Source organism: Acanthochromis polyacanthus, chromosome 23 (genome assembly GCF_021347895.1).
Source record: "Acanthochromis polyacanthus isolate Apoly-LR-REF ecotype Palm Island chromosome 23, KAUST_Apoly_ChrSc, whole genome shotgun sequence".
Taxonomy (NCBI): Eukaryota; Metazoa; Chordata; class Actinopteri; family Pomacentridae; genus Acanthochromis; species Acanthochromis polyacanthus.
Window position 1 is genome coordinate 6,279,403 of NC_067135.1, and position 16,987 is coordinate 6,296,389.

Below are 16,987 nucleotides of genomic sequence, written 5' to 3' on the forward strand. Positions count from 1 at the left end.
ACATTATTTGTATAGCACTTTTTATGCAGAACAACACAAAGTGCTTCACAAAAATTAAAAACAAAGAAGACAATTGTCGTTGTTTCTCTCTCTGGTGTCCATGATGTGCAGGTGAAGGAGAAAATGTCCGTGACACCGACTTTCTTTAAAAGTATTTTATTAAGAGAAAGAGCAGCATCAGTACAGACAGAACCTGCCTGGAAGGAGCCGGCCAATTGAATCCTCCTTGCTGGACAATGACCAGCAATCAGGTTTTATAGGTTTTCAACATATAGGAGGGGTTAAAACAAATGGTTCTTTATTGCCTACCATATGGGGAAAGCAGCGAGCATCCCCAAACAACTCCCCCTTGTCTACAACAGCTGAAGAATCCCTACATCAGTGTTTTGGACAGAAGAACCCTCATAAAAACACCTCCAACAGGGCTCTGTGAACAGGAGAACACTTTCCCATGGCATGGGTAGAATATAATGCTGGTTCCATCTGTGGTCAGAGACACCAGAGCAGACACTACATATAACAAGCAACTCCTATCAAATACTAGAACAAACAAAACAGATTCTATACTACTAACTTATTAAGTAATACATGTAACAGATCAGATATCACACAATCAATTCATACTTACCTGATGTCTGTTATCTAGAGTCAGAAGTCTGGGGATCACAATCAAGACTGTTAATAATCCAAGACAACATGGTGAGCCTCTGAGGCCACAACCCAAAATGTCTAAAGGGGAATTTAAAACCTCCTGCGGACCAAATTCACATCCAGACATCATGTGTGTATGTTGTACCTGCTGCTTTCCACTGTTTGCGCTCTGGATGGTGTAGCAAATGTCTGCATGCCAGTGAGGGATACAAGTGTGTGCATGTGTGCATGTCTGTATCAGGGAGTGGCGAATGAGTCTTTGTGGCAGAGAGGAGGAGGCAAGCCACTGATTTTGCTGCTTCTAATCACATTTCCCTTTGACACTGGTTCAGAGACATTAGTGTGAGCTACACACAGAAATGTCTGATGGTAGTAAAATTGACTTTAATAATTCTGTTATTCAAGACAGGGCGTCCATCAGATTTCAGGAATCTATGCTGTCAAAGTGCTCCAAAATCATGCACAACACCAAAGGCAGACCTGGAGTCAGTGTGGATGGTGGCTGTTTTACCTTCAGTGAGTTTATAGACTTCAGTCAGGGCGATCAGCTCTGCTGTCTGGGTTGAGTAGTGATGAGGAAGAGGTCCAGAGAGAACATCAGAATCTGAAACAACTGCAAAATCAACATTGTTTGGACCAGTTTGTGCACCCATAGAGGGAGAACCATCCACATAAAACACTAAATCTGAACTTGGCAGAAGTGTGTCAGTCAAGGCAGGTCAGGTCAAGGGATGCAGGTCAGTTGTAGGTCAGTAATGCAGTCATGTGGTTCACCATCATCAGGGAGGGGGAGAAATGTGGCTGGATTGAGTGTAGTGCATCTTTTAAAGGTGACATTAGGCGTGTCCAATATTACAGTGATATCTCAGATATTTGACTGTAGATACGTGAGAGGTTTTCTTGTCCAGCAGTATCATGGACATCGAGTGAGGGACTAAAAGTGTGACGGGTGCATTTGCCACTATGTCTCTTGAGGCAAGCAGAGCCTTCTCAGCAGCAGCCACAGCTCTCAGAACAACAACAGAATCTAATTTGGAAGAAACATATGCCACTGGTCTCCACTTATCACTGTGTTCCTGTAAGAGAAGAGAAGTTATATTGCCACCTCTTTCATAAACAGTTTGTGTGAAAGCTTTGTTTGAATCAGTGTGGGAGGAGAGTAGAGCTGCTTTTTCATCCCCACAAATGCATCTTCAGCATCTGTGGTCCACATGATCAGATCAAGTGACGCCAAACCATGACCATGACCGGTGCCGACAATGGTCTTTCATAGTCAGAGTAATTCAGAAAAAAGTACCTGCCATATGATGTGTACATGTACATGTATAAATAATACCTTATATATATTTATAGCAGGGCTCATCAATCGTCTTCAGATATTTTGCAGTTGGTTTAATGTCAGGCAGTGGAGTTAAAGGAAGCCACAAAATACCTTCTTTTGGGTCTTTGGTGAACCTTTATCAAGAGTAATAAATGAAGGAAGATCAATGTAATATGAAATGACTTTACTAAAAAGCAGATGTTTAATCATTTAATTGTTTTTACAGATGCATTGTGGGACATTCATGAAACAGTTGATATCAATACGGCTGTCAGCACAGGGTACCACACAGTCTGATCAGGATCTTTTATGCAGCTTTTAAACCGTTTCATCAGTCACTCATCGTTCTTTTATGGGTTCATAAGTAGGAATAAATTTCAAGAAGAAAAATAGAAAAGTGAAAAAAATTAACAAAGTTGATTGCAATCATTCCCCGTTTCCTGCTTTATGACAAAAAGGATTCTGAGCTGGTTTATTAACAATCACAAGCATAAAATTGTATCTCAGTCATACTTTCTGCTGAAGTTAAACCAACAGATCAGAGTATTCATCATCGTCATTACAGCCAAATATGATAGAAATGTTTCACACGCCACCATTTTACCAGAGAAATAATCTGTGACAAAGGACGATTAAAAGACATTTACAAATTTCATTACAAATATATCTTTACTTGTTTCTGAGACGTAACAATAATAGTTTCAATGATTTCTTGTTCTGGTGGAAGAATTTTAATAGACTGAACTGAAAGTAACACAGATTTCTGACTGAATGCAAAAGTAGACCAAAAGTACAACAGTGATTAAATAAAGAAGAAAACAAACTGCTGATTGATGCTAACTCCATGAAACTACATGGAAATGATCTGAACAGAACACATTACAGGTGGGAACCCTGAGAGGTGATGAATGTGTATTTTTCCAGAAAAATGTAATCAATAATCAGTTACTTTTACCTGAGTAAAATGTAGGTACAAGGTAGAGATGCAACAATTGAAAAATACTCCAGTGAGCCTAGACTGCTATGATGTAATGATTCTCATCTCTTTTTAATGACATTTGTCACAGAAACAGTCTTAAGGCAGCTTTCATGTTACTGAACATTAACAATAATCTGATTAAACAGAGATCATTCTAAATACAGTATTAAGTTTATTGTGACAGGCAGTTTGCTCTCAGAAGTAAAGACTTTGGTGATGTGTTAAAAGAATCTGAGGAGTCCAGTACACTGACAGACTCTGGTTGTGTTTAACCCTCACACTGACAACATACTTAAAGTACTGATGAAAAGAAACAACATCATAGCAAGTTTTAAAATGATTTATTCTCAAAACAATATTAATTATGTAATGGAATGAATTTCACCAGAAAAAAACAGATGACTGTTACAGTATCTCAGTTAATTTAACATTAATTTCCATACTGTGTAAAAGAAAATGAGATACATCTTATTAATACAAATTGCAACTTTTATTCCAAGTCAGTACAATACATTTGGTGCTTTAAAGCTCATTTACCTTCATTTCATTCTGTTGTCATTTAATTTATAAAGTAATGATTTAGTCTTATCTTGTATAATAGAACATAAATATTTACTTTTACAGCCATAAATCATTTTAACCTGGAATCATGTATTTTATATCTGAACATCATCTTAGTGTTGAGATGAATAAAAATGTTGAACAATATAATTGATTAGTTAGAAAATATAAAAGGTTGAAGTTTTTAGAGATAATTCTGTTTGCTTTGGGAGTTATTAGACACTGAATGCTGTAGTTCTGATCTAGGAAACATAAAATATTATTTAAAAACAATCAGAGCCAGATTACAGATTTTGTCTCTATTTAATCAGACAACATATTTCAGTAATGTATTCTAACTATACTACATTTAGAATAAGTGATTCTTTAATTCCTTCAATATTGTAAATATTTTCCATCAAGTACTTCAGAGAACAAAAGTAAAGCCATTTTAATTTCTTCACAACTTAGAGAGAGAATAATCTAACCTTCTCTGGCACGAAAACACCAATGAGAGAGCAAAGAAGATCTGATTTGTCACAACAGAATCACAAACCATAAAAGAAGACAAAGCTACTCAGAGTCTGGTCTACTAAGAGGCTGATTAACTGTCATGTCCAGACTTGCATGTGATCGTCTCATTACAAATACAATTCATCCAAGTACAGAAGAAATTTTACTACAACAATCAACAACATGACAATGTATGTTTATGAAAGCATTTAGATCATAAAACAACCTCATGATCTTTTGAGAAACTAAAAATGTAAATACTTGATATCAGATATGTTAGAAAAAAAACACAAAATGATTTAAATTCTGAGTCAACAATCGCTTCATACATGTAACGTATCATCATGTTATTATAACATTACCACATCCAGATCTAAGAAACACAAATGAAAAAAACAGATATCAAATACTTTGAAGAAACAAAAAAAATGCTCCCATATCCTATTTATTGTGATTTAGATAAATAATGAATGTTTGGTCACTCTGTTGCTTTGATACATTTTTCAGTTTGACTATAATGACATGAACTGTCACACAAAAGAGTCTTAAAGCAGAGTAGAGTTCATTAGTTCAGTAGTTTATTCCACCTACCAGCACATGATGGATGGACTGCAGTCTGAGTTTTTGTTCAAGACATCTGACACGTCACTCTGACCAGTCAAAATGACAGTTAGAGATATTTAAAATTTAGTTTTGACTTGTCAAAATATCATTCAGCTGAGTTGTTGGTCATGATGCTGTTTCACACTGGATACTGGTCCAGCAAAGCATTTGGACACTGTTTAACTGAAGTAATGATGGTTGCTGTGGTTGATAAGACTGAAGCTTATCTGCAAGGAATTAGTAGAGAATGAGAACTTTGTTACCAGACCTTTGGCCTCAGGGTGCCCTGACATGGATGTAAAAAGATTTGTCATGTGTGATAGTGTCATTGACAGTGCCATTGTCATCTGAGACATCTGGAACATCATTTCACTCAGTCAAAAGTGTGAACTGTGTCAGAGTTGTACTGGATGTTAGAATGGCCCAGTCCCAGGCTCCACACTCACACTTTTATCGCACTAGAGTTTAACTGTGTGAAGGCTCAGGACTGTTCCACTGCCAATAAACATTTTTTGATGCTATTATCCGCCCTTCCTGTAAGTCTGATTATCTACACACAATCCTGAGAGATGTGCCCGTAGTACATGGTGAAATTATCAACATTGTGACATCTCAAAACTGAAACAAACCAAGTACAGATCATGTGGATAAAAATCAATCTGGTAATGCATTTATCTGTAAGTGTGATTGACCCGTCAACAGTTGGTACCATGCAGTGTCAGTAATGTTCTTTTTATTTGAAACTAATAATCACCAACACAATTTTGGGTGAAAAATGTGTTTTAATTTCTGTGATTTAGTTATAAAACTGTTTCCAATTTGAGCGTGCACATTTTGATTAACATTTAGTGATCATAAGTTTTTTTAAGCTGGTTTGAATTGTTCATACATTTTACCTTTCTCTGTGTTGCTCCAAATGCTGCTGAGTTTCTGTCAGTAGGGAGGGGCACAGATGAAGGCAGCCTTTTAGTGGTAAGCAGGAAATGGAAGGCGGTGATTGATAAGCTACTTTTCTGCTGACAAAGGGAATTCTGAATTGCAGCAGATTCATAAAAAGCAGCATGTGTACATTTGAGTTTTGGGGTGGTTTTGGTATTTAGCATTGATAGGTATTCTTTGTATTGTGTCTTTAAGTAGTAGTAGTAGTAGTAGTTTAAGTGGTACTTGGGTATATTTTGGGGTTTTAATAGTGTGGAGATAGGTCTCTCCTCTTTTGTGTGTCTGTAGGCTAACCTATGTGTACATATACCACTTTGTTTGTGTCATTCAGGAAGTCAGGTTTTTGTTCAGTTCAGACTTCTGTTGCTGTTATTGTTTTGTTGACTTCATTTGATTTAAAGAGCCCAGAATTAGCATTTCTGTTGATACTTTATCTTTGCACTGAGCATGGATAATAAACTGCACCTTCTGAGTGTGGCCAAGGCAGCATCAATCAGACTTCAGGCTTGTTCTAGATGAGCCAGACCGGCACAGAATCAATCACTAGTGATCAGCACATGATGAATTAGATTTCAGTCTGACTTGCTGTGACGTTACAATGATGTAGTCAACAACAAGATCATGACATCAAGGCAGCTGATGCAGCTTCATCGTTTGCTACACAGTTAAATCCTGAGCTTTTTATGAAAACTCTGGTGTTTTTTATTCGGCAGATTTTTCTTTTTCACAGCAGAATATTTGCAGCAGTGAAATTATTGTACATATGGATGGATTACAGAACACAATTTTTACACAATTAAGAATAACAAAATACAGCAGCTGTAGCATTTTATTGAATAATAATTAACTGTAAATTAATTTAACATTAAAATCAGTAACAAACTCCAAATATCTTGCCAATGGATCAACTTTATACCCTCAAATATACGTCAACATTTCTTCTTGAGGTCAGTCTGATACCAACAATGTTAGCTGTAATTAGCAACATTAATTATTAATGTACAATAATTAATCTTCTCCATACTGACTCAGTTTTCAGCTCTCCTCTGTGCTACAACAGCAAATCTGCTCAGCGATGATTCTAATGGATCAGAAAATGGTCTGACACTTGCAAAGACATGAAAACTAGAACAAACTGGCCTGGAATCATGGAGTTATTCCTTCTCTGTAGTCATCATAAATGCACATCTTACTTCCACATAGCTCTGTGTGTTCAAGTCAACTGGAGCTGCATTCATTCCTGTAGAATTCTTTGGAATCTCTGATGCTGCTCCTTCCTTCGTTCATTATTTGCCTCAACTATGAGGAAAATTTAGAAGTTTTGTGGTGGAGTTCTGAAGGAATGGTACTCTGTACCAAGAAGCTTGAAAAATGAATTTTCCAACAGGCAACCAGGCTTTCCAGATGTTTGGCTGTGCTGACAGTCAAATTGTATAAATATAAAAATAAAAAGAAACTGCAAACTAGCTACACACTTGGAAGGCCAACCTCCTCTCTTATTGCTGTAATGAATGCATCATTGGTTCTATTTTTGTTGTTGTAATGCTCCATGTGCGTATTCCATAAAACTGTAGAGTAAAAAACGGACAGAATCAGCTTTTCCTCAGTGCTGCAGTGAAATTTCCATCTAAAAGGAGTTGCATTTCCTCACATTGAACACTAGGTGGCACAAGGTTGTTTTTTTTTTAAAGCTAAACACTCCACTTCCTCAACCTGCTGACTGCACATCAGTAAAAAGGATGACACATTACTTTAGTCTCATCTCGTATAATAGAACACAAACATTTAATTGAACAGCCATAAAACATTTCAACGTGAAATTATGTGTTTTATATCTGAAAATCATCTTAAAGTTGAATAAAGTGTTAAATAATTAAATAGTTGAAAAAATGATTAATTAGAAAATATAAAAGGATGAGGTTTATACAGATAATTCTGTTTTCTTTGGAACTTATTAGACACTGAAAGCTGTAGTTCTGATCGAGGAAACGTAAAATAATAAAAACATTCAGAGCCAGATTACAGATTTTGCCTCTTTATTGAATCACATTTATGGAAACTTGCAAATAAGACTACATATGGAATAAATCATTCATTAAATTCCTTTAAAATTGTAAATATTTGAATCAAACAATTCAGTTCAATTCCTTTTTATTTCTTTACAACTCAGAGAGAGAATAATATAACCTTCTCTGGTATGTAAACACCAACCAGAGAACAAAGAAGAACTGATTTGTCTCAAAACACAATTATCAACAACATGACAATGTACATCAATGCAAGCATTTAGATCATAAAACAACCTCATGATCTTTTGAGACACTGAAAATGTAAATACTTGATATCAGATAGGTTAGAAAACTAAACACAAAATGATTTAACTTCTGAGTCAACAATCTTCTCCTCCTTTATGACAAAAATGATTCTGAGCTAATTTATAAATAATCACAAGCATAAAGTTGTATCTCAGTCATACTTTCTACTGAAGTTAAACCAACAGATCAGAGTATTCATCATCGTCATTACAGCCAAATATGGTAGAAATATTTCACATGCCACATGTTATATCAGGGGAATAATCTGTGATAAAGGAGGATAAGAAGATATTTACATATTTCAGTACAAATTTATCTTTACTTGTTTCTGAGACGTAACAATAATAGTTTCAGTGATTTCTTGTTCTGATCAAAGAATCTGAAAAGATTGAACTGAAAATAACACACAGACTTCTGACTAAATGTAAAAGTAGACCAAAAGTACAACAGTGATTAAATAAAGAAGAAAACAAACTGCTGATTGATGCTAACTCCATGAAACTACATGGAAATGATCTGAACAGAACACATTACAGGTGGGAACCCTGAGAGGTGATGAATGTGTATTTTTCCAGGAAAAGGTAATCAATAATCAGTGACTTTTACCTGAGTAAAGTGTAGGTACAAGGTGGCGATGCAACAATTGAAAAATACTCCAGTGAGCCTAGACTGCTATGATGTAATGATTCTCATCTTTTTAATGACATTTGTCACAGAAACAGTCTTAAGACAGCTTTCATGTTACTGAACATTAACAACAATCTGATTAAACAGAGATCATTCTAAATACAGTATTAAGTTTATTGTGACAGGCAGTTTGCTCTCAGAAGTAAAGACTTTGGTGATGTGTTAAAAGAATCTGAGGAGTCCAGTACACTGACAGACTCTGGTTGTGTTTAACCCTCACACTGACAACATACTTAAAGTACTGATGAAAAGAAGCAACATCACAGCAAGTTTTAAAATGATTTATTCTCAAAACAATATTAATTATGTCATGGAATGAATTTCACAACAAAAACATGGATGACTGTTATATTAGTAAATTTAACATTAATTTCCGTATTGTGTGAAAGAAAACAAGATACTTTTTGTTAATACAAATTGCAGCTTTTATTCCAGGACAGTACATTTTGGTGCTTTAAAGCTCATTTACCTTCATTTCATTCTGCTCCTATTTAATTTTGAGAAATGATTTAAACTTATCTTGTGCAATAGAACATAAATATTTAACAGCCATTAAACATTTTAACATGAAATCATGTATTTTCTATTTGAACATGATCTCAGAGTTGAAATGAATAAAAATGTTAAACACCTACTTTGCTTTAAAAAGATGATTCCTTTGAAAATATAAAAGGATGAGGTTTTCAAATATAATTCTGTTTACTTTGGAAGTTATTAGACACAAAATGTTGTAGTTCTGATCTAGGAAATATATAATAATAATAAAAAATTCAGAGTCAGATTTTGTCTCTATTTAATCAGACAATATATTTAATGTATTCTGACTATACTACATTTAGAATAAGTGATTCTTTAATTTATTTAATATTGTAAATATTTCCATCAAATACTTAAGAGAACAAAAAGTAAAGCAATTTTAATTTCTTCAAAACTCAAAGAGAGAATAATCTAACCTTCACTGGCATGAAAACACCAATGAGAGAGCAAAGAAGATCTGATTTGTCTCATCAATGATGTGGAAAATGATGAGCCGTAGCAAAAACAGTCAAGATACAACAGTATTTGTCTTTGTAATTTATTAGAGAACAAAAGGAGTAACAATGAATCATAAAAAAGAGAAATGCAGAGTGAATATTCCAGCTCAAAGGGCACAACTCCAACACCAGGCTGACGTTCAGAGGTCTGACTCAGACAAAAACACAAAATACAAACTTATATTCTGATCTGTCCTTCACACAGCAGCACAGCTTCTCTCATGAAGACAACACAAACTCCTCAGCCGAGGAATCTCACGGTCTGAGTGTTATTAGACCTTGGAGCTTGATGCTGGTCACAACAGAATCACAAACCATAAAAGAAGAGAAAGCTACTCAGAGTCTGGTCTACCAGGAGGCTGATTAACTGTCATGTCCAGACTGGCTTGTGATCGTCACATTTCAAACACAATTCATCCAAGCACAGAGAAAATTTTACTACAACAATCAACAACATGACAATGTATGTTTATGAAAGCATTTCGATCATAAAACAACCTCATGATCTTTTGAGACACTGAAAATGTAAATACTTGATAACAGACATGTTAGAAAAAAACACAAAATGATTTAACTTCTGAGTCAACATTCACTTCATACATGTAACATATTATCATGCTATTATAACATTACCACATCCAGATCTGAGAAACACAAATGAAAAAATCAGAAATCAAACACTTTGTAGAAACAAAAAAAATGCTCTCATATCCTATTTATTGTGATTTAGACAAATCAGGAATGTTTGGCTGCTCTGTTGCTTTGATACATTTTTCAGTTTGACTATAATGACATGAACCGTCAAACAAAAGACTCTTAAAGCAGATTAATAGAGTTCATCAAACTTGTCAAATGCAAACATGAGTTAAAGTGAGAATTTACTTGCAGCTTTTTTCTTGAATTACCTTGTTGTAAGTAAGTGGTTAAATGTGTATGTGTGCTCACAATATCTTTCATCTTCTCTTGGATACAGTGATGTGATCATTAAAGGGTCCCTCCTTTACTGAGGAGAAATATTATTTGATGCTAAATGACTCTTTGAGGCTGGCTTCTGCCTGCTGGTCTGTGATTTGTTTCCATGTTTCAGGAATATCAGCAGGTTCTGCACCATATGCCTTGGCAAAGTCTTCATTGTATGTTGCCATTACATATTTCCAGTAGTCTGATGCCTCGAGGCTCACATCTGGACGAATATCCCAGTCTGGAAAAAATTCCCTGTAACTTTTGTAAGGGTGAGATTCATTATTGGTCGTATTGCAGCGAAACCTGTTGTCATTGAGCACAGAGTAAGAGCATATGTCAATGACAAGTTTATTCACTGAGCCACACGTGATTCTACCCAGACCCTGTGGTCAATGCAGTGAAGCAAAGTGCTGAGTGTGTTTATTTCCTCCTGCATCACAGGGCACTTTACAGAATGGACACTGTTTGCCACAACCAATCACTCTGGTGAAAAGCTCATTCTGGGGCTTCATATGGAGATGTTTTAGTTTCTCGACAAAGGCTGATTTTTTAAACTTCTCTCTAAGAGTTTCTTTCATGTCTTTCACAGACACTGTGAGCCAGTGAGCAAACTGTTCCTGATCAGCTTTGTTCAGGGTCATTAAAGCATCAAGAGCATCCTGGGAAATGACAAGTTTGTCACCAAGTTCTTTGCAGATATCTTCAACAAAATTCTTCAAGCTGCCACTGTTTCCTGTTTTGGCCTTTTTGATGGCATCATTTATGCTGCTGATACTTGACTGAAGATGTCGATCCTCAAACTCAAATGTTGCAGATGAGCTCGAGAAACGTTCCTTTATTTGTTGACGTATTCTTTCTTTGACGTAGCTCTCATAAGAGAAACTGTAGCTCAGATAGTCTTCAGGATTTTTCTTTGAACGCAAGTCCTTCAGTAGTGAATTCTGGAAGGACATCCGTGTGCTGAACTCTTCACATTTGAGCATTTCATCAACAATGTTTGGACCCAAGGAACGATGGACAAAGTCTTCAACAGCAGGCTTCAGGCATTGGTCTGTGAATTCTTCTGCCTTCTTCTGACACGGTTTCCTTCATTGAAAACATCTTTGAAATCAGCACGAAACCTTTCCTTGTTTTGACTCAGACACCTGTAGGGATCATTTTCTTGTATGAAATCTTTCTGCATTTTCTCAAAGTTTCTGGCTGCAAATCCACAGATGTGCTGTTTCAGAGAAACCTCAAACTTGATGTCTATCTTCACACTCTGATTGTTTTGCAGACTCTCATCAATGATGAGTAGGATCTCCTGTATGTAAGTATCATGGTAATTGGTTTTTCTTTCCATCTTCTCAGTTACAAACTGTGAGCAAGCAGCTATGATGTTGTCAGCCATTTCTTGTACGGGATCTTGGCCATGCCACAATGTGATCATTTTGTGTTTGTAGAGTCTTTCAGCTGTATTTTTGAAAGGCTCTACTCCACAATCTCGCACTCTTTTTTGACTCAGCAGTTCATGTGCATGACTCCCCTTGTGTGACAGATTTGTTCTCAGGCAGTGTTCCACCCTGGTGAAGATGTCTGTGGTCTTTAGTTTAGAAAATGTCAGTTTATCCAGTGTTTCTTTCCACATCTGATCAAATTCTTTGTCCAGGTCCTTGTCTGTCATCTGGACTTTTTTATTTCGACATTGTTCAATTAATGCATACACTGCTTTTTCTATTTCGTTTGTGTGGTTCTCTTTGATTCTCTCCAGTTCTCTCATTCCCCTTCTGATGTCTGCTGCTGCTGTGAGCTGATTAACAACAGAGTTTTTCATTTCTCGTCGAAGGCTCCTTGCACTGTTTGAGAATTCCTCTTTGTATCCTTCCACTAGATAGACATGACCCTCTGTTTGCTTGAAGTACTGTGTTAGATTGTCCAGAAGCTTTGTCTCCCATTTCAACAGCTCTGTAGCTGCTTCACTTTTCAGTTGAGTGAGAAACTGTCCCATGTCAGACGTGTGAGATTTTGCAGCAACTGTACCAAAATTGGAAATTTTTGTTTCTGCATTTGTGACCCAGGAGTACATGTCCTTTCTGAATTCCCACTCCCATTTGTTGAACTCTGTGCAGAGCCTCATGTATGCGTCAGCTACCAGGCTGTTTCTGAAGCTGAAGATGAAGTTCTCATGCTTCACTGCATTCCACAGGCTTGTCATCCACTCTTTGAATTCCAAGATATTATTAGCAGAAGACTCACAACTTCCCAGTAGTTGAACAATGTTTTTCTTCAGCTCATACACAGCCTCGCTGTAACCTGCATTGACTGGTGCCATTGGTGGGTTTCCGTTCCACAGTCCAGGAATGTACCAGTTCCCAGTGTCTGGACTGTACTCCATCACATCAGTGAAGCTCTTGTTCTCCTCTTTCTTTTCCATTTTGGCTGCTGCCTGGGTCATCTCATTCAGCTGCTGCAGGAGCCGTTTCCTGTCTCGTAAGTTCTTCTCATGGGCGGATACATCGGACACGTTCTGGTGAACAAACTGACATTTGGGTTTTTTGCCCACCTCCTTCATCCTGAGAAAAGCATGCACAACTATTTGTAGGATGTCCTTCATTTCTGTGGAATTCTCCATAGCGATATTGATAATGGTGATATCACTCAGCCCCACAACAAGCGTTGCAAGCTCATTGTCATGTTCAAAGCTGTTGTCCAGCTGTGCAAGTTCTGGTGACTTTAAGCCCTCAGTGTCAATGATCACCATGAAGTCACACTTTAGTGCTTCTTTGACATCTTCATTGATTTTGATGAGCAACATGAAGGCACCTCGAGTGCATCGACCACTGCTGACAGCAAACTGGACTTCAAACATGGTGTTTAGGAGAGTGGACTTCCCTGTACTCTGGACTCCAAGAACTGTAACGACCCGGATCTTTCTCTTTGGAGACACCATGTCATTGAGCTGAGACAGAACGTCACTCACCCATCTGAGAGGGATGTTGGATGCATCTCCATCCACAAGTTCAAGAGGAAATCCATCTAACAACAGTTTTGCACAGAGTTTGGGCAGGTGCTGTAATTGTTGACGTGATGGGTCTGTTTCAGGAAGGGAAAGTGAAGCTTCATAGATCTGACCCATTTCACGGAAGAAGTGTTCAGTTCCCAGTGAGCTGTTGGAAAGTTGTCTGTCAATTTCTTTGATCTCCTCTTTATTCTCAGAATTTTTGCATTTTTCTTTGTACTGCTCCCTGAGTCCAGACAGTTTTAGACGAGACACATTATCGAGGTTCATTCTCATCCATTTCAGGAAATAACAGCGTTCTTTTCCTGGGTTTGATATTGCATCAATGAAGCGTGTCATAGCTGTTGACATTTCATAGGAGCTCTGTTGTTTTCGCAGTTTCTTTCTCTGTTCCTGAAGATCACTTTTGTACTTTTCGATGTTTTCAGATCCAACTTTCTGAAGCCGGAATTCTTCCTTCTCTAAACTTGTTAATTCCTTCCATATTTGGCCTTGCAGGGGAAGTTGTTCTTCTTTGTATTTCAGAATATCTTGAATTTCATCAGTGATGGCATCTGCATTTTGTTTTCCAGCCTGACACTCTGGAGAGTCTTCATCAACCAAGATTCCCAGTTCATGGGCAATATCAGCCATCTGCTCTATTGGCATCTTCATCTGTGAGTTCTCAACTACTTCACTGACTTTCTTCCTCAAAATCCTGACAAAGTCTGCATCATTCATGTTCTCTGTCTTCAAAATAATGTTGCTGTTCATCAAGTGCAACTCAGTTGCTACTTTTTTTAGAGCATCTAAACTGAAGCTCTTGCTCTGTTGGTTTCCCACCAAGAACATTTGTGCCTTGTGGTTCTGGTTGGTCAGTAGACTGCATTCAGAGTCCAAGTTGTCAGAAAACACAAAAACTGCTGCAGATGTGTGACACAAAAAGGAGCACTGTGTTCGGATTGAAGCAATGTCACCACGAAGGTTAGCTACAGCGACTGGTTGACTGAAAACATCCAAGTTTTTGCTTCCACAGGGAAGGTACCAAGTAATTTCAGTCAGTCCATTGGAGATTCTTCTTGGACTGTCACCACACTCCATATTTTTGTGAACAAAGATGTTATAGTTCTGGTGAGAGTTACTCAGAAACTTATTGAGGATCTCTGACTTGGACAAGGAGCACTCACCCAGTCTCACAAAAGATATCATTGGAATTTCAGAGAGAACGATTCTCTCTTCAGTGAAGCCCTTCGATTCTGAAAGTGACTGCGGTCTGTACTTTTTAACGATGTCTCTTATGGCCCACAGCATGAGTGTGCACTGTTTTGTGTCACAGTTGGGAAGCAGCAGAGGCACAGAAAACTGACACATAGACATTTTAGTGCCATTTCCTGCTGCACAAAACCATCAGAACACAGAAAGAGAGCAGTGATTATGTCAAGGGGGTTTATCGTGTCAACTGAGTTTGGGCCTTCAAGCAAATTATCAAAATCTAACTCCACAATCTCTGATGCACTATCACAGGTTGACTCAGTTACAGATGTACATTTCACATTCCTAGCTGTCACATTAACCATCATCAGTTTCTTGAGAAAATACCATGGAAGATCTGATTTACTCTTGGAAGGTTCATCAGTGATGGTCTTCTCATCAATCTCAAGTATTTTGCTGAGTGACAGCTTTTGTCTGTAGTACTGCTCTAATCCCAGATCCTCCAATAAGCTCCCCAGATGAGTCTCTGTGGACATAAATACACACAAATAATCCTTTATTAACAAAAGTAAACCTTTCCACTGGTCTTTAACTTTTTTGAAACCAAATTTTTATTCTGTGCAGTATTAAAATAATTATGTTATATCTTGAACTTATTTAGATATGCAGAAAAAATAAGTGACACAGGTGAAAAATTACTGAAATACCAAAAAGAATATTTAAAAAAATACTGACATTCCCTCAAACACACCAAAATATGTTCTTACTTGTGTGTGCAAGTGTCACAACAGACATGTCCAGGCTTTCATCCTGCATTTCGTCAGAGGTCTGGAAGGATTTTTGTTCCTGTGGAATCACTTTGCTGAGCGTTGAGTCCATTGCTTCTTGCACTTTCTCTCCCTCACTATAAGTGTTCATCACATATTCCTCCACTTCACCAGCAGGAGTGTCCAAACACTGAGACACTGAGTCACTGCTGATAATACACTGCTGTGGTCTCCACAAGAGGGCAGGAGGCTGTGGAAATAATCATGATAGTTTTGGTAACAATCATGATTTTATTTAGAGACACTGCAGATAACATGTCCAGTTGTACATTTCTGATGAAACAATGAACTGCATCAAACTGACCTTTATCACCTGTATCAGTCTGTTGACAGGGATCCTTGCAGTCAGAACATGGTGCTGATGGAGGGACCTCTACTTCCTCACAGGAAGGTACGAATGAATCATTACCACTGAGTCCCTTTTGATAAATGAGAAAAAATCTTCACCATTTAATTGTCTCATTCATACTATTTAATGGAGGCAATTTTGAATATGTACAAAGTAGCTGGTTACCTCTATTGTTGGTGAAGACTGTCATCCAACCCTTGTTTGAGATTATTCCAGCAGCTTTTCTCTGAAAGTAATTAAAGACTGGTCTTCATACCGTAATTCCAGTACAACTATGAATATCTCACAGCAGCCTCATGAATGACCCTGTTCTCCTGTCCCACATCTCCTGAAAGATTCTTGCATCCTACCATCATGAGCTGCAGGAGCCAGTTGCTGCTGCAGTGATATTGGTGACACTACAGTCCATAAGAGTGAAGTTATTGAATTTTATTATGAATGTAAATTCATTAATATTACAATTTTTTTTATATCAAACCAAGAGTTGCAGTATGACCAGCAAGAGCCAACTGACGGCTGCAGTGATTTTGGTGACACTACAGTACATCAGAGTGAAGTTATTGCATATTTGTGTCTCTCTTCGTTGTTGCAGCGGTTTTGCTATTTGTAGACGGTCCCTGTTCACTCGTCACACGGCCGGGGCTGCGCAGAGACACCAATGTTATTTCTGCAGCTTGAAAGACAGCTACTTTTTTGGGTTTTTTTTTTGATAAAACTGGGCTTGGAACACGTTGTCTACCTTACAATGATGAGAAAGAGGCATCGTTTATCCTTTGACAGCGCATATATGATGAGTTATTGATGCCGGAAGTTCGAATCTGCATTTTATTTGCGGTCGTCCCTGGTTTTTACGTTTCAAATAAAAATCAGTGACAAAACAACATTATAAGAGACCCACCTTTGTGGAAGTCGTCTGTCCATGTTCTATTTAACTCTTCGTCACTTTAGTTGAAGCTCTACGTCCCACCAGGTCTCACTGCAGTATTTCGGTCCTGACCGCCCCGCTCTTCTGTTGCTGAAGATACTTTCGCTTTTGGGTTCGTAATCACGTGGTTTACTGGAAAAGCTTATACAGTT

General features: G+C 37.5%; 1 protein-coding gene across 1 annotated transcript in view; it reads right to left on the reverse strand.

The window, feature by feature from the left end:
- LOC127532272 (interferon-induced very large GTPase 1-like) overlaps window positions 1–15,023 on the reverse strand; it is a 39,243-nt gene extending 24,220 nt beyond the window's left edge. Inside the window, exon 1 of the mRNA XM_051943593.1 lies at window positions 13,088–15,023. Within this exon, the coding sequence (XP_051799553.1) occupies window positions 13,088–14,899 (1,812 nt within the window). The 5' untranslated portion in view covers window positions 14,900–15,023. The remainder of the gene's footprint in view (window positions 1–13,087) is intronic.
- Window positions 15,024–16,987: the final 1,964 nt, after the last annotated feature.